Source organism: Eubalaena glacialis, chromosome 12 (genome assembly GCF_028564815.1).
Source record: "Eubalaena glacialis isolate mEubGla1 chromosome 12, mEubGla1.1.hap2.+ XY, whole genome shotgun sequence".
NCBI lineage: Eukaryota > Metazoa > Chordata > Mammalia > Artiodactyla > Balaenidae > Eubalaena > Eubalaena glacialis.
This window is the reverse complement of record NC_083727.1, coordinates 104848464-104867559: the sequence shown is the minus strand read 5'-3', so window position 1 is coordinate 104867559 and position 19096 is coordinate 104848464. Positions and strand designations below refer to the sequence as shown.

General features: G+C 43.5%; 1 protein-coding gene across 1 annotated transcript in view; it reads left to right on the top strand.

Annotated features, from left to right (window-relative positions):
- The first annotated feature begins 399 nt into the window (after positions 1-399).
- Positions 400-19096, top strand: part of UBE3D (ubiquitin protein ligase E3D) — a 148230-nt gene continuing 129533 nt past the window's right edge. Inside the window, exons 1-3 of the mRNA XM_061207382.1 lie at positions 400-555; positions 11879-12075; positions 15685-15775. Of these exons, the coding sequence (XP_061063365.1) occupies positions 479-555; positions 11879-12075; positions 15685-15775 (365 nt within the window). The 5' untranslated portion in view covers positions 400-478. The remainder of the gene's footprint in view (positions 556-11878; positions 12076-15684; positions 15776-19096) is intronic.

The following is a 19096-nucleotide window of genomic DNA, read 5'->3' as shown; positions in this document are numbered from 1 at the left end:
ATCCAAGATACAGTGTGTTTGGGGTGGGGAGTTCGGCTCTCTGGCCTCCTGGGGACAGTGCCCGGCTATACCGACCCCTCTCCATCATCTCCCTCTCCTCCAGTCTCCTCCCTACCCACGCTACCCAAAGCACTGCACTGGGGGTCTGACTTTGAAGGTCATTTCCAGGGAGCCGGATGCATCAGGTGGCACCGTGGGAGGACACTTCGGCTCCCCCCCGCCCATCTTTCTCCGCGCTCAGACCCAAAGCCGGGATTTGAAACTGCCACGCCCCCCAGATGGAGTCCTCGCGGCGGCGCGCTCTTCTCCCGGCAGGTGGCGCTGTGGGCCGGCGGGCAGCCGACCTCCGGGTCCCGGAGGCCCGCGCCGCCCACACCGCCGCCGCCGCTGCCGCTCCTGCTCCGGCTCGGGCCGCACGTGCAGCCCTTTTCCGGCCCTGCTGCCCGGCGTCGCCGGAGTCCCTGGCTGGGTGCCCGCCATGGCGGCGGCTGCGGCGGAGGCGCGCGTGTTCCTGGAGGTGCGGAGACGGCTGCAGAGCGCGCTGCTGATCCTGGGGTAAGGCGGGCGGTGGAGTGCGGGCTCCCAGGCGCAGCCTAGCTCGCTTTTCCGCTGGCCGGGCAGGCTCCGCCTCCCTCGGAAGGACGGGTTTTTGAATTTCTTTTTTCCAGTTGCTTAGAGCTTCTGGGTTACTCAAAGTGGAGTTACTCGGCCCCCAGTCTCCCCTCGGCTGGCAGTCTCAGCATCACCTGGGAACTTTTTAGAAATGCATTGTCTTAGCTCTACATCAGCTCTACTGAATCAGAACTTAGATTTTAACACGTTTCCCGGGATTCAGATGCACATTAAAGTTTGAGGATACCTAATGTACCACACCGTTGACAATGCCCTGCGTTTCCAACAAAACAGTGCAAAAAATGTTTTGATTGCCTCTTTGGGATCCTCGTTGTAAGAAATCTGTTCCAATGTGAGAGCTTCCTGTTTTGTAAATAAACTCCGGTGTTATTTTTTCCTCCCCAAACTGTTCTCTATGCAAAGGAACGGACACACTGGTTCAGTAAACGTGTGTTCAGTGAACGACTAACCAAGATTGCAGACTTCTTATTGGAGCTCATTCTTTTATTCATATTCGGAGTTCCAGTGAGAAGTCTGCACGCGTCTAACTTGCTATTCATTACACAAACAAGAAACTGTTAGGAAAAGTGTTCTCTTTTTTTGGTTTGGTAGTATATGGGACCTCGACTATTCCCTTGTGACCACTGTTTCAAACAGAGTAAATTAGACGTTAAAATCCTGAACATTTTATTACACAGCACCACTCTGAGATAGACTGATGCTTAGCCTTCTCTTTTCCTGAAACCAGCCGGATGTCTGGTGTGGCAGTTTAGGATTTGGCCTGAGAACTGGATTCAATCCTAGCTTCTTCACCAGAGTAGAATCCTTTAATTTGAATGTTTTCAATTGTAAAATGGGGACGATGTTTATTACTCTTCTTTCTCTCTTTCTCCCCTGCGTCCTCCCCCGCCCTTTCTCAAATCATGAGTTCAAATAAGTGCTGCACGTCCAACTCAAATTCACCTTGTAAGGTTATTCGGAGCCCACACCTTACACAAAACGAAACAAGACAACCTCCCTCCTTCCTCTCGTCAAAGGGGCCCTTCATGGTTCCCCTGGATAACTCTCCCTTCTTTCAGCAAGTTAAGAAACCTAACTTTGCTGGACTCCTGTTTTGTCCCTGGTGGCCTTTGGCTGTTGAGTTTTATCACCAGTCAATTCCCCCAACCCTAAAAGCAGCCACTGTTCTGATTTCATTCAACAACGATTAGCTTGCCAGTTCTTGAACTATGTATAAATGGATTCATACAATATGTACTTGTTTGTTTCTGGCTGCTTTCCTTCAACAGTGTTTGCGAGATTCATGTTTCATCTATGTCATTGCATATATCAATAGACCATTCTTTTTTCCCTGCTGAGTAGTTTTCCACTGTATGAATATACGACAATTCATTTATCCATTCATCTATTGCTGGATATTTTGTGTGTTTCTAGAGCTTGCTTGTTATGAATAAAGCTGCCATACATTTTTTTTTTTTTTGGCCACACTGTGCGGCTTGCTGGATCTTAGTTCCCCCACCAGGGATTGAGCCCGGGGCCCTTGGCAGTGAGAGCGTGGAGTCCTAACCACTGGACTGCCAGGGAATTCCCAAAGCTGCCATACATTTTTGTGTAAGTATTTTTGCTGGGTCATAGGGTAGATGGGGGCTTTACTTCATGAGAAACCATTGAACAGTTCTCCAAAGTGATTGTACCAGTTTACACTCTAACCAGAAAAAAATGAATTCCAATGGCTTCACATTCTTGCCTGCATTTAGTGTTGTCAGTCTTCAATTTAGCTATTCTGGTGGTATAAAGTAGTATCTCATTGTCATTTTAATTTGTATTTCCCTGATTAATAATGTTGAGTACCTTTTCATTTGCTTTTTGGTCATTCATATATGTTCCTTTGTCAAGTGACTTCTAATATCAAGTTGTTTGTCTTATTGTTGAATTTAAATAGTTTTTTATATAGTCTGGAAACAAGACCTTTTTCATTTATACCTGTGAGTATGTGAATATTTTCTCCCAATCTGTAACTTTTTATTTTCTTAATTGTGTCTTTTGATGAACAGAAAATCTTAATTATAATGAAATCCAGTTTATTGCATTTTTTTCTTTAATGGTTAGTGTTTTTTGTGTCTTTAAGAAATCTTTGCCTACCTCCAGCTTGTGAGATTTTTTCCCTATGTTTATTTTCTAGGAGTTACATAGTTTTAGCTTTTACATTTAGGTCTGTGATTATGTCAAATTAGTTTTTGTATTTGGCATGAGGTAGGGGTCAAAGTTCATTGCTTTTCTATAAGGATGCCCAGTTGTTCCATCAGCATTAGTTAAAAGGCTGTCATTTCTTCCACTGATATAACTCAATGTCTTTGTCAGAAGTCAGCTGACTATACTGTTAGCATGGTATGTCTTTTTCTACCCTTTTACTCTCAACCTGTGTCTTTATATGTAAAATTTTAAAAGCATGTACTGGGTGGAGTTTTTTAAAATCCATTCTGACAATCTGCATTTTAATGAGAATTTTTAGTCTATTTGCAGTTAATGTAAATGATATGATTTTTATTCTTTCCCTAATCTTAAAAGAACTGCTTCTAGCATTTCATCATTAGGTGTGATGATGTTGACTTTTGGCGAATCTGTTTGGTAGACTGCATAGTTCCTTTCTTTTTTTTTAATAAATTTATTTATTTATTTTTGGCTGCGTTGGGTCTTCGTTGCTGCGCGCAGCTTTCTCTGGTTGCGGCGAGCGGGGTCTACTCTTCCCTGTGGTGCACGGGCTTCTCATTGCGGTGGGTTCTCTTGTTGCGGAGCTCGGGCTCTAGGCACGCGGGCTTCAGCAGTTGTGGCTCGTGGGCTCTAGAGCGCAGGCTCAGTAGTTGTGGCGCACGGGCCCAGTTGCTCCACGGCATGTGGGATCCTCCCGGACCAGGGCTCGAGCCCACGTCCCCTGCGTTGGCAGGCAGACTCCTAACCACTGCGCCACCCGGGAAGCCCCATAGTTCCTTTCTATTCCTAGTTTACTAAGGGTTTTCATCATGAATAGATACTGTGTTTTCCTTAATGATTTCTGCATGTATTGTGATGGTCATATTTTTTCCTTTAGTCTTTACTTCTGTGAATTGCATTAGAAACAATCTATTTATATTAAGCCATCTTAGCATTCCTGGGATAAACCTTGGCCATTCATTTATTAAATTCACAGACGTTTACTGAGTTCCTATTCTAGGGCCCAAAACTCAGATTCTAGGTGCTGGTTATATGGCTGTGAACACTAACAACAAAGCAAAGACAAAAATACTTGCTCTCATTGAGCTTACAGTCTAACGGTGGCAAGAGGTAGGCAGAAAATACACAAATATTTATATATGTTATAGCGAATAGAGATATGTACCTAGCAGAAAATAAAACAGAAAAGGGGGTAGGGGAAAAAATTCCACCCCCTTATTCTGAATGAGAAAGCAACAGTGGAGCAATAAACTGAAAGGGGTGGGTCTGGGACTGTATTATTCCCAGTGGAAGACTGTTGCCCTGTGAGAGAACAGGAAGTATGAGGTGGTGCCTAGTTCAGAGAGATGTGGGTGGGCTGGTGAAGCACATAGTAAAGGGTCTTGCAGTGGTGTGCTGGAAAACGTTCAATGACCTGTTCTCCAGGAAAACCAAACAGACAAAAACATTCTTCCTGATCTGCAGCACTTACTGATTCCTGTGGTGGAAATACTTTCACCATAGATGATATCAAACTACCAAAGTGAGGTCAACTGGCTTGCAAAATGCCTGGAATGTTAACAACTGCCTCTAGCATATTACTGGGTGTTAGAGACCATTGAAAGGACCTTAGCTCGGACTCAGAGTTGAGATGTGAGGTTATTAGATAGTTTCAAGCAGGGTGTGACACCTGAAAGAGTACAAGAGAATAGTGACAAAAGCCTCACATATAAAAAGTGTGGGCAATTAGGGTCTCAAAAACTTTGTTTTGGAATAATCTCAAACTTGAGAGTAAGTTGCTGTCACTCCTGAATACGTTACTGTGGATTTCCTACAAATAAGGACGTTCTCCTACAAAACCAGCATGCAACACTCAAAATTGGGAAGTATGTTACTGCCATCTTATACTCAGACCTTATTCAAGTGTTTCCAGTTGTCTACTTAATATGTGTAATACAAAGGAATCCAGCTCAGAATCATGCATTGCATCCTCATGTTTCCTTCGTTTTTCAATCTGGAAGAGGTCCTCAGTTTCCTTGACTTTAATGATCCTGACACTTTCAAAGACTCCAGCCCAATTATTTTGTAGAATATTCCTACATTTAGTTTTGTCTTATGTTTCCTCAAGATTACGTTCAGGTTATACATCTTTGGCAGGAATATCACAAAATTGATGCTGTGTTCTCATTGCATCCATCCTCTCAGGTGGCACGTGATTTTGATTTGTTCCATTAAAGTTCACGTTAACTTTGAGAACTTAAATAAGGTGGTATCTGCCAGGCTTCTCCACCATAAATTGCCCTTTTTTTTCATTATCAATAAGTATTAATTGATATTAATAATTCTTTTCATTATCAATAAGTATTAATTGATATTAATAATTCTTTTCATCATCAGTATTAATTGAGACTATGTAAATGCCCTGTTCCTCATCATACTTTCATTTTATTCATTTATTTATTTATTATTATTTTTAATTGAAGTATAGTCATTCATTTATTCATATCAGTATGGACCCATAGCTCTGTTTCATTCAGTGGGTTACTTTTTTCTCAAATTACAACCAGATGTGGCCAGGGGGAGTCCCTTCAAGATGATTTCTGTGTTTTTTGGGTTTTTTTGGTTTTTTGTTTGTTTGTTTGTTTTGACATTCTTTGATTTCTTCTTTACTTACTTGCACAGCAAGATATGCCAGGCTCAGGCTCATCTCATTCTTTTCCTGTCCCAGCCCTGGATGTAGTTATTTTTCCAAGGAACCGTGTTTTGTTTCATTTTAGTTCGTTTTGTTTTGAAGTGGAAAATGACCTTTAGAAACCAAGATCTGGGCACAGAGTGTGCTCATTACTATTGCAGTGTCACTTCTCCCAGACCCACTAGTAGACAGAACTAGAGTGTGTGTGTATGACATACGTACTGTGTTTATGTATGCGTGTATATGTGTGTGTTTGTAAATATATCATAATACACATACATATACACCTATATATGTTACTGTATCTATTTATATGCATTGGAAACCATGACTTCACCCAGGTATTTTAGATTCTAGTCTACTACCATAGGATCCATTCTGGTTTTCTCCCTTTCCCTCTTGGTAGCTGTTCTCCCACAGTGAGAATCCTGGATTCCATTATCGTCATGACATGTATTTACTTGGTCAGTTCCACTCTATGCAATTAATCTTCCGCTGGCATCCTTTGCCACTTCCCTTCCCTCCACTCAGTGTCGACACTCTCCTCACCTGCTTGGGCTCTGTTACGAACTGAATGTTTCTTTTCCCTCAAAATTCATATGTTAAAGCTCTACCCCAATGTGATGGTATTAGGAGATGGGGCTTTTGGGAGATAATTAGGTTTCAATGAGGTCATGAGTGTGGAGCCACTACGATGGGATTAATGTCCTTATGGGAAGAGACGCCAGGGCTTCCTCTCTCTGCCATGTGAGGATACAGTGAGAAGGCAGCCATCTGCAAGCCAGGAAGGGGGTCCTCCCCAAGAACTGCTAGCATGTTGATCTTGGACTTCCCAGCCTCCAGAACTAGGAGAAATAAATGTCTGTTGTTTAAGCCACCCATTGTGTGGTGTTTTGTTATAGGCACCTGAGCACACTAAGACAGGCTCTGAAACCCCATGCTGAGCTGCCTCCCACCTGCTCCTCACATTTCCTCCTTTCTCCTCTGGGAACCTGACATCCTTGCTGGGTGGCCCTCCTGGTGGGTGCTCTCCTCACCCTGCTGGGTTTCTCAGATCTACCCCAGGCTTCAGTGGTTCTCCCACCCTTTCGAAGATACCTATCTTTCTTTGCCCTATGTAATGGGCTGCGTTTTTCAGGAAGAGAAAGGGAGGAAAGGGTGGTATGCCAGAGGTGGGCAGGCAGGGGACTTAGGAACCCAGTGGTTTCCCTTGAGACACTTCCAAGTGCCAACTGCACAGTCTAGTTTGAAAATCACTGAAGTACCAAACTGAACAAATTGTGTATCTGTAGAGCAGTGGTTGGCAAACTACAGCCTAGGGGCCAGATCTAACCTACGGCCTGTTTTGTTACAGTCTATGAGCTAAGAATGGATTTTATGTTTTTTAAAGGGTCATTAGGAAGAAAAAAAAGTAGACTATGCCTCAGAGACCATATATGGTCTATAAAACCTGAAATGTTTACCATCTGACCTTTTATATAAAAAGTTTTCTGACATCTACTTTAGAGGATTATTATTTCTTAAACATCATTTCTGAAGACTAGACTTTTGACTCAAGAGTTTGAGTCTGTCTTCCCTGGAAAAGACTCAGATTTGTTTTGTTTTTTAATAATTTCTTTTTTAAAATTTAATTTAATTTTTAATTTTGGGGGACTTCCCTGGTGGTCCAGTGGTCAGGACTTCACCTTCCAATGCAGGGGGTGTGGGTTCGATCCCTGGTCACTGGGGAGCTAAGATCCCACATGCCTTGCTGCCAAAAAACCAAAACATAAAACAGAAGCAATATTATAACAAATTCAATAAAGAGTTTAAAAATGGTCCACGTCAAAAAAATTTTAAAAAAAGCAACTTTTGGCCACGTTGCACAGCTTGCAGGATCTTAGTTCCCTGACCAGGGATCGAACCCACGCCCTCAGCAGTGAAAGCATGGAGTCCTAACCACTGGACCGCCAGGGAAGTCCCAAGACTCAGGTTCTTGATATTCTGTATTGCCAATTAAGTGCAGATCTGCACACTTCTAAAAGGAACTAGCCAGAAAGTAGTTTTAAAATTTTCTAAGGCAAAATAGGAGGCCTGACCAAGTTTCACACCTGAACACACGGTATGACCTCTCTACTTGGATGACATTCAAGTGGATGGCCCACCTTCTGCACTTCAGTGACACTGAGTGGATGGCCTGCTCTTGCTGTCAGCACTTAAGAGGGGATCCAGGTGCTTTGCTCCTCTGGTGCAATGCTGAGCATATTTCAACTTCATAGGAGTATCATCTCTATATGTCTTCATACCCTTCTGTCCTTTTGGTGCCTGATAGACAGCAACTGTGCTTTACTCTATTGCCTGCACCAAGTGATTTGTGTTTGTCGTGGACTGGGTTAGTAAGTCCTTTCATGCCTGGTATTCATGCATCACTAGATTGTTTTCTTCATTATTTGTTTATTCTTAAAATCGACAAAGTTTTTTCTCCTGGACCTTTTGTTTTACATAATCCTGGCTTCCTTATCAAAATCCTGTATATCAAATACCAATGCTTTACTCTAATTTACTGTAAGTAAAGTAAAACATTGAAATGCTGGTCTCAGAAGCAAGAATATGTCACTAACTCATCCATTCATTATTCACATAACATTTACTTAGTGCTTGGCCTAAGATAGTTGCTGCCCCCCTCCACGTGCTTCTTTAGTCCCCTGTATTATGAATAAGTGCAACGTAGTTTTAATGCTCCCTTGATCATTCCTGTTTACTAGCCTGTCCCCTGCTTGGGGAGGTGGGGTGCAGAGGAAATATCTTGTTAATCATTGTATTCCCAGTACCTGGCACATGGTAGAACGCAAAAAAGGTGTGTTGAGTGAGTGAATGAATGTCGAAATCATGCTAGGATCAAGGGATGCAAAGGTGCATAAGCCACCGTCTTACACTGCCTTGTTGAATTCTCTGACCAAAAATACTTTGATGAACAAGTGCGTGCAACCTGCCAAGACTGAACCAGGAAGAAATAGAAAATATGAACAGACCAATCACAAGCACTGAAATTGAAACTGTGATTAAAAATCTTCCAGCACACAAAAGCCCAGGACCAGATGGCTTCACAGGCGAATTCTATCAAACATTTACAGAAGAGCTAACACCTATCCTTCTCAAACTCTTCCAAAATATTGCAGAGGGAGGAACACTCCCCAACTCATTCTACGAGGCCACCATCACCCTGATACCAAAACCAGACAAAGATGTCACAAAGAAAGAAAACTACAGGCCAATATCACTGATGAACATAGATGCAAAAATCCTCAACAAAATACTAGCAAACAGAATCCAACAGCACATTAAAAGGATTATACACCATGATCAAGTGGGGTTTATTCCAGGAATGCAAGGATTCTTCAATATACGCAAATCAATCAACGTGATACATCATATTAACAAATTGAAGGAGAAAAACCATATGATCATCTCAATAGATGCAGAGAAAGCTTTCGACAAAATTCAACACCCATTTATGATAAAAGTCCTGCAGAAAGTAGGCATAGAGGGAACTTTCCTCAACATAATAAAGGCCGTATATGACAAACCCACAGCCAACATTGTCCTCAATGGTGAAAAACTGAAACCATTTCCACTAAGATCAGGAACAAGACAAGGTTGCCCACTCTCACCACTATTATTCAACATAGTTTTGGAAGTGTTAGCCACAGCAATCAGAGACGAAAAAGAAATAAAAGGAATCCAAATCGGAAAAGAAGAAGTAAAGCTGTCACTGTTTGCAGATGACATGATACTATACATAGAGAATCCTAAAGATGCTACCAGAAAACTACTAGAGCTAATCAATGAATTTGGTGAAGTAGCAGGATACAAAATTAATGCACAGAAATCTCTTGCATTCCTATACACTAATGATGAAAAATCTGAAAGAGAAATTAAGAAAACACTCCCGTTTACCATTGCAACAAAAAGAATAAAATATCTAGGAATAAACCTACCTAAGGAGACAAAAGACCTGTATGCAGAAAATTATAGGACACTGATGAAAGAAATTAAAGATGATACAAATAGATGGAGAGATATACCATGTTCTTGGATTGGAAGAATCAACATTGTGAAAATGACTCTGCTACCCAAAGCAATCTACAGATTCAATGCAATCCCTATCAAACTACCACTGGCATTTTTCACAGAACTAGAACAAAAAATTTCACAATTTGTATGGAAACACAAAAGACCCGGAATAGCCAAAGTAATCTTGAGAACGAAAAATGGAGCTGGAGGAATCAGGCTCCCTGACTTCAGACTATATTACAAAGCTACAGTAATCAAGACAGTTTGGTACTGGCACAAAAACAGAAATATAGATCAATGGAACAGGATAGAAAGCCCAGAGATAAGCCCACGCACATATGGTCACCTTATCTTTGATAAAGGAGGCAAGCATATACAGTGGAGAAAAGACAGCCTCTTCAATAAGTGGTGCTGGGAAAATTGGACAGGTACATGTAAAAGTATGAAATTAGAACACTCCCTGACACCATACACAAAACTAAACTCAAAATGGATTAAAGACCTAAGTGTAAGGCCAGACACTATCAAACTCTTAGAGGAAAACATAGGCAGAACACTGTATGACATAAATCACAGCAAGATCCTTTTTGACCCAGGTCCTAGAGAAATGGAAATAAAAACACAAATAAACAAATGGGACCTAATGAAACTTAAAAGCTTTTGCACAGCAAAGGAAACCATAAACAAGACCAAAAGACAACCCTCAGAATGGGAGAAAATATTTGCAAATGAAGCAACTGACAAAGGATTAATCTCCAAGATTTACAAGCAGCTCATGCAGCTCAATAACAAAAAAACAAACAACCCAATCCAAAAATGGGCAGAAGACCTAAATAGACATTTCTCCAAAGAAGATATACAGATTGCCAACAGACACATGAAAGAATGCTCAACATCATTAATCATTAGAGAAATGCAAATCAAAACTACAATGAGGTATCATCTCACACCGGTCAGAATGGCCATGATCAAAAAATCTAGAAACAATAAATGCTGGAGAGGGTGTGGAGAAAAGGGAACACTCTTGCACTGTTGGTGGGAATGTAAATTGATACAGCCACTATGGAGAACAGTATGGAGGTTCCTTAAAAAACTAAAAATAGAACTACCATACGACCCAGCAATCCCACTACTGGGCATATACCCTGAGAAAACCATAATTCAGAAAGAGTCATGTACCAAAATATTCATTGCAGCTCTGTTTACAATAGCCAGGACATGGAAGCAACCTAGGTGTCCATCATCGGATGAATGGATAAAGAAGATGTGGCACATATATACAATGGAATATTACTCAGCCATAAAAAGAAATGAAATGGAGGTGTTTGTAATGAGGTGGATGGAGTTAGAGTCTGTCATACAGAGTGAAGTCAGTCAGAAAGAGAAAAAGAAATACAGTATGCTAACACATATATATGGAATCTAAGGAAAAAAAAAAAGGTCATGAAGAACCTAGTGGCAAGATGGGAATAAAGACACAGACCTACTAGAGAATGGACTTGAGGATATGGGGAGGGGGATGGGGGGGTGAGATGTGACAGGGTGAGAGAGTGTCATGGACATATATACACTACCAAATGTACAATAGATAGCTAGTGGGAAGCAGCCGCATAGCACAGGGAGATCAGCTCGGTGCTTTGTGACCACCTAGAGGGGTGGGATAGGGAGGGTGGGAGGGAGGGAGATGCAAGAGGGAAGAGATATGGGAACATATGTATATGTATAACTGATTCACTTTGTTATAAAGCAGAAGCTAACACACCATTGTAAAGCAATTATACTTCAATAAAGATGTTTAAAAAAAAAAAAAAAACAAGTGCGTGGTGCATGACAGACTAGCATCCCATTGTGCTGGTTTGCAGAAGCTGAAGTCGGGGAGACTGGTGGGAAGGAAGAGTCGGGGGTGGGGAAGCGAAGTGGCAGGCCGTGCAGCAGATCCAGGAGCAGCCCAGGGGGAGGTCCGGGCTGGAGTAGATGGAGGAAGCACTGAGATAGAGGAGAGAGTTGGCACTCAGGATCATTGGCAGTGGGAAAGAGTACATGCTTAAAAATGCATCGTTACCATAAAAAAAGAAGAAGAAGCAAGAATGAAAAATATGTCTCTGAACTTTCCTGTTACAGTGACAGCGAAAAGTACTCCCTGACCTCATCTAAACCTAGTATAGATTAGTTTCCTTTACGATCAGTTCACTGCTGTTTTTCCACGACAGTGACTAAATTCAGGGCCCTTATTGAAGAGGAACAGAGAGCTCCTTGGCCATTTTTGTTTCTTTCATAATGTGGTTTTCATCAATGAGAAATAATTTCTTGTGTGTTATTTTTCATTCCCAGCGATCCAAACGAAGGAGGTCTGCCCATGGATGTTTGCATAACGCCGACCTCGCTCCAGATGAAAAGCCCTGGCGGCTGCACGGAGCTCTGGCTGCCAGCAGGGGTCAGGCTTGTCCCGTCCTCCTGCCGCGGGCTGCAGCACGTGGCCGGGGACGGGCTGCACCTGCGGCTGCAGGCGCGGGCGGAATTCTGCACAGGTGAGTAGTGCCGCGGTCCTGTTTCTGCATTTGCTTTTTCATTATAAATCAAAGGTGATTTTTTTTTTTCGTTTGAAAGGTTGAACTTTTCCCAGGTGAAAATCACTGCTCTTCAGCTGCATAGAATGAGCTGGGGGTCCAGAAGACGTGTGTTTTTTTGCCAGCTCTGCCCATTGCAATTGAACATGTTAACCTTTCTGAGGCTTTGTTTCTTTGGGGTTTTTTAAAGTGTTTTGTTTTGTTTTCCTTTTTTTTTTTTTTTAGAGCAGTTTTAGGTTCACAGCAAAATTGAGCAGGAGGTACGGAGATTTCCCACATACGCCCTGCTTTGTTTCTTTAATTGTAAAAAACCTGGCTCACAGAGTTGATAGGAAGATGAAATCAGATGGCAATCGCGCAAGACCTGGTTGATATTAAAGCAATACGTAGATATTCATTCATTCAACACATATTAGCTCATTGATCTAGGTGCTGGGGTACAGAAGTGGGCAAGCTAGGAAGGTCTCTGCCCTCATGGGGCTTAAGATTCTAATCAGTGGGAACAGGTAATGAACACACAAGTTATTTGGATACAGAGGTAAGTGCTGTGGGCAAAGTAAAGCAGAATAATGGGATAGGGCGTGACTAGGGGCAGATGAGGGTCAGGGAAGGCCACTCTGAGAAAGCAGTGTTTGACCAGAGAACTGAATGATGGAAATGATCGCATCCATGTAGGGACAATTTATTTATTTATCTTATTTATTTATTTATTTATTTTCGGCTGCGTTGGGTCTTCATTGCTGCACGCGGGCTTTCTCTAGTTGCAGTGAGCAGGGGCTACTCTTCATTGTGGTACATGGGCTTCTCATTGTCGTGGCTTCTCTTGTTGTGGAGCACGGGCTCTAGGCGCGCGGGCTCAGTAGTTGTGGCTCTTGGGCTTAATTGCTCCATGGGATGTGGGATCTTCCCGGACCAGGGCTCGAACCCATGTCCCTGCACTGGCAGGCAGATTCTTAACCGCTGCGCCACCAGGGGAGTCCGGGACGTTTCTAACTAGAGAGGACAGTACGTATAAAGATTCTGAAATTGAGTTTGATGCATCATTTGACTTTGATTGTTGCTATGCCTGTGATACTTCCAATATTTTGTTGTTGGCACATTGATTCAGAAAGGCAGTAGAAATGTTTCTCACAGTAATTTATCGAATGACCTCACTGGTTCATTGCCTCTTTGCCATGTGAGTGATATGCTTCGGAGGATTAAAAATGATGTAAAAAGGGGAAACGGAGGCTGTAATAGCTGGATGTGATACTCGTTCTCAGAGAAGGATTATAGTTCTTATAGATGCACTTGAGATTTCCCTGTTGCCTTTCATCTGCATTTCTCCATGCAGCCCCAATGGCGGTCGACAGAATTGTACTGAAGCGCTGTTTAGGAGTTGTCTGGTGTTCCCTGGCATCTCTATCCTGGCTTTTGAAAGGAAAGAGAAGTAGAGGGAGTTCCGTTCCTTTTTTGTTGGAGAATGATTTTGCTCAAGTGCTGGATTAGTGGATAACTAGTCTGAGTTGAGCAGGGTTGGTTTGAGGAAAGAAATGTCCTGAGGCTGAAGTGGCATAGGATAAACCTAAGAATGACTGTTGGAATAACCATGGAAAGAAGAATGGGGCCGTCAAGATGGGAGATAGACGCTCTGAGGGTCCCTCATGATGGGCAGGGGAAGTGTTGTTTCAGGGAAGAAGCCTTGGGAGTCTGGCTCCTGTGACGTCATCACCTGTCTTTAGCGATGATGAACAGTACCCACAGCAGGAATCTTGGGTTACATCAGGAAACTGGAGAAAGGCAGGTGTGAAAGCCATGGTGGAGTGTTTTCAGATCTTCTACTAGTTTTCTGGGACCATGATTTTAGGTCCTATAATGAGGAGGTACAGAGACCTTCCAGAGACAAAATTGGTATGTTGCCTACCCATATTCTATAACAGTTAAATAGCAAAACTTGAACTATTTTTAAAAATTTAAATCAGCAAACATTACTGTCTAGTTTTAACTGTTGGACAAAATAAATTGACTGCTGTGTGTTGGTTTGCATCTGTTGTTGGCATTCATGGGTCTCCAATTTCTTTACATTTTTAACACATATTTTACTCAACAGTCTGAAAAGGAAAAACATTCAAAGCCTGTTCTGCAGTGCATGAAGGGGTATGCAAAATAGATTCCTCAGTATTTAATTGCTTTAGTGCTTTCCACATAATAGGTGGTGAATAAATATTTGCCGAATGAATAGATATCAGATAGGTGCATACTGATGTAAACTTGAATCAAAATCTGTGGTAGGAAGCGAGTCTTAACATTTATAGCATTCAATCTATGTTTCAGGGTTTTTACAAAGTTGACTTTTCAACTATTAAGAATGCTCTTTTAAGGACTACAGTAGGCATATTGTTACACTGTTTTGAATGCATAAGTCAGACATGACCTTTGACCCAGAACTGACTGCAGTAAAATCTGATGTAGCACCAGCATTAGATTCATCCCCAGGAGGCAGTGCTTCCCAGGATGCCCCTGTATCAGAAGGTTCTGACTTGAACCTGAGCCTGCATCATGCTGGGTGAGCAGCAGAGGGCAGTGTGTCACTGAAAATTTGTTTATTGGTTCCGAAAAGAAAATTTTGGATGTCTTACCCAGGTCTACTTATTATCTGCTCAGAGCTAAAGAATACTGTTTGTTTCACTTTAGTGCTACAGGGCAGTCCTAGAAATTAAACAGAAGAATTCTTAACTCTCAAGGCTTAAACTTTCTCACATCAATTTTTTTTTTTAATCTTAAAATATAAAGTAACATAAACCAAATTCAAATTGCTTGATTCTAATGGATATAACCTCATTTCTTCAGACTTTTTTTAATAGACATATTTTTGTGGGTTTGGTTTTTTGTTTTTGGGGCTTTTTTGGAAATGAAAGTTTCCTTCATGAATAAAATAACAGAAACTAAGGAAACATACTGTCTTATACTGCTCTTTCATATACTATGGGAAATATATGTTTTCCCACAGCTTTAATCAGAAATTGAGTTTCACTCTTGGAAGATGGAACTCTTCTTAGGAGCCGTTTCATTCCCCGGGACCTGCCCAATAAAGACCAATTTCAAGATTGATTTTGTTTGTACGTACTGGTAAGATGCCAGAGCCGACATCAACCTTGTTTAAATCGAATTAAATTTAAGAAGTCTGTTTACCAGCAGTCACAGTGATGAAAAACTGTCCCTAAGCATAGCAGAGGAAAGCTGAGAATGGGGAAGCTCTGAGTAGTTAGCTCGATGTGAAAGAAATAGCTCCTTTTCTCTCATCCTTAATGTTGGTATTTCCAGAATGAGAGAAATAACGAGTTATCTATGTTACACAGATAATTTAGGGCAATACCTAACTCTGAAACATGTAGCAAAATCTGTTTTTGAAAACACTTCCCAATATTTGCTTCTGCTTGAGTCATCAGTTAATACTAACTAAATGGGTATTTCTGGGTAGATCATAAGCAGTGCTTATTGGTGGTAATTTATTGCGGCTATTAAACTCTAAGTATGTTAATGGATTTGTCCCAAACCTCTAAGATTTGCTGTTTCCTTGATTTCCTCTAGAACTGATCTCAGTGTTTAATCAAAGCTCCCAAGCCCAAGAATGTTGCACGTTTTATTGCCAGTCCTGCGGTGAAATCATCATAAGGAACAGGTAAGGAACACAGTCAACACTGGCTCATCCTGTGCCTGGCAATGGGTTTTCTCTTTTTCTCTCAGAATTTTTGAAGGAACTGCCAAGGGAGCAGTCTGTGGCCTTCAAATGAGAGCCAGCTCAATGTCGCTTTGAACCAAACCAGCCCCCAAACTCTCCAGCAATCACGGAGCAGCTAGATTTTCTCCAGCTGACAAAGGGGAACAATAGGATGCTGGCTCTGAGGGAGGAAGGCTTATCTTGGTGGAATAGCTGGTAGAGATAGGCCCCTCTCCTCTGAAAACAGACACGGCATCTGTCACACGTTTTAGCCATCATCCGGGTGAATGAACTTTTCCACATTAAGTGAATTTTCTAAATAACAGAAGCTTTTGCAGCACAATTTTGTACTTGAACTATTTCTCTTAGTGCCTTTCTAAAATCCATTTCCTGTTTCCCTGCTTATTAAAACAGCATATAAAGCACAAATTAACCTTTTCTCCATGCTTAGGTTAATGCTGTAACCTGCCTTCGAGGTGTGCTGTGATTACCCCATTGAGATGGGAAGGGCCCTTTGCTGTATTCTTTGTATTCCCATGTTGTCTCTTTTAATTATTTTTCCACCCTCTCCTCCTGTCAGCCTCTTTGTTTCCTGGGCGCAAACCCTGCTCTCTGAATTTTCTAATCACTCATAGGCTGGAAAGACAGAGCAAACCCTTATTATTGTTAACAATATTTTTTTAACTTTATTTGTTTTTGGCTGAGTTGGGTCTTTGTTGCTGCGCGTAGGCTTTCTCTAGTTGCGGTGAGCGGGGTCTACTTTTCATTGCGGTGCGCGGGCTTCTCATTGCGGTGGCTTCTCTTGTTGTGGAGCACGGGCTCTAGGCGTGTGAGCATCAGTAGTTGTGGTGCACGGGCTCAGTAGTTGTGGCTCGCGGGCTCTAGAGCGCAGGCTCAGTAGTTGTGGCACACGGGCTCAGTAGTTGTGGCATACGGGCTTAGTTGCTCCGTGGTATGTGGGATCTTCCCAGACCAGGGCTTGAACCCGTGTCCTCTGCATTGGCAGGTGGATTCTTAACCACTGTGCCACCAGGGAAGTCCCTGTTGACAATATTTAAAGGAAGAATTTAGAGCTCTTTGTTGGATGGGTTTCCTTGGAGACTTACATGAGACCCCTCCTCCTCCAGTGTTGCGGGTCTCCATGGAGGGATGAACACCAGACCTCTCTCTCCCTGTGTCCCCAAGGTGGAATCCTGGTGCTGTTGCCTAGGCTTCCTCCCTGTCCCCCTGCAGGTACCCAGTTACAGGGTACTTTTGCTACTTCCTTCTCTGCATTTCTCCACTTTCCTCCACCTCTTAGTCGATGCCACTGTCCTCTCGCCGAAGAGCCCTTGCTGCCTGCTCCTCACGCGCTCAGCCTGACTCTGGGTTCACCCCCTCTGATCACGTCTAGACCGCCCAGTGATTGTTCCCGAAAGCAGCGGGCTTCCCCCGTTCAGACCCTCCCGTGGCCTCCCATGTCTTCCAAGATAAATCCCGTAAGCCCTCTGCATGCCGCGCCGGGTGCTTTGTGAGCGTGCCTCTGCTTACCTCTGCACCCTCGTGTTCTAGCCCGCCCTCGCCCGCCTGCTTCCTTCCCTACACACGTCCTGTGCCCAGCCCCAGCGATCGGCCTGCAGTCCCACAGTCTCTTCATGGGTTTCCCCACCCTAGTGCCTAGTGAAAGCTACCCCGCTCCTGGAACGCACCCCCCTTCCCCATCTCCCGCTGGTTACCGCCTACCTAGATTCAGCAGATCTCTGCTGGGAGCCTCTCCTGAACCCTGGGTTGGTTTATGTGCTCCTCGGAGGTTTATTCGCCTGTCTTCCCACCTAAACTGGAGGCTTTGGGTGCGGGATAGTCCTACGCATAACGCATATTACTCCTCACTCATATTTAGAGTGCAGTGTTGTGTAGTGGCTGGTAGTACAGACCCGGAAGCCAGACTGTCTGTGTTTGTGTCCACCAGTTACTAGCTGTGACCCTGGGGAAGTTACTTACCCACTCTGTGCCTTCATTTTTTTTTTTATTATGACAAAGATATAGATAACAATAAGAGCTACCCCCATAGGGTTTGGGGGAGGATCGAATGAGTGTAACTGGTAAGCATTCAGTATGTGGTAGCTCCTGCTGTAATTCTTACTCTTATCACCATCTTCATCATCACCGCCCCCAGCAGCAGGCTCGCTGCCTGAGGAAGAGTGCATTCTCTATAAATTCTTGCCGGGGCTTCCCTGGTGGCGCGGTGGTTGAGAATCTGCCTACTAATGCAGGGGACACGGGTTCGAGCCCTGGTCTGGGAAGATCCCACATGCCGCGGAGCAACTGGGCCCGTGAGCCACAACTACTGAGCCTGCGCGTCTGGAGCCTGTGCCCCGCAACAAGAGGGGCCGCGACAGTGAGAGGCCCACCTACCACGATGAAGAGTGGCCCCCGCTTGCCGCAACTAGAGAAAGCCCTCGCACAGAAACGAAGACCCAACACAGCCAAAAATAAATAAATTAAAAAAAAAAAAATTCTTGCCGTGTTGACTCAAGTACACGTTAGGGTGCTTCTTCGGGCCCTCCATCAGCCTCTCTTGCTTGCTGTCTGATTCCTGGCAGCATCCCGGGTAGATGAGATCGTGGAAAGTTATGCTAGTGTAAGTGGGGGGGCTTGTGAGCAGAGCACCCTCTGAGTGATTATCTTGGGGAAGCCACGGGGTGACTCTGAATCTGCAGGCAGGGAGAACGTCCTCGCTCAGTTTCCCTAAGGCTGAGGTGGCCGCAGGGCACGCTGTCAGGGATAGGCCCGCTTGAGCCTGGAAGGTCCAGAGGATCCCAGGTTACCCTGGAGTTTAACCAGGACAGTCTTCCTTCTCTCAGTCTATTTGTGGCTTTGGTTTAACTCTCAGACACAGTTTCTGAAACACGTGTGCCTCTACAACAGTGAGAGACCTGGAAGTCACAGAGGAGCGAGTTTACTAGAGTAACGGACTGTCCTGGTGTGCGTGGCCTGAAGGATGTGCTCGTACATCATTGGCTGATACTGCATCTTCTGTTTTGTGTCAGTCCTGTTTACGACCCTGGACTTGAGAGCTAGGAGGGCTTAGAGGCTGACACTGGAAGACCGTATGCGCTCTCCCTAATCCTGACCATCGGGAGGCCGTGGAGTGAGAGGCAGAGCGGGAGAATGGGACCTGGGTTCGAACTCCAGCTTTACCATCACAGGCTGGGGAACCTTGTCCACATCACCTCCGCTGCTTCTTATGTAGATGTAAGACGGCCTAGTTTCCTAACTTGTGAAGAGAATAAACGCTCTTAC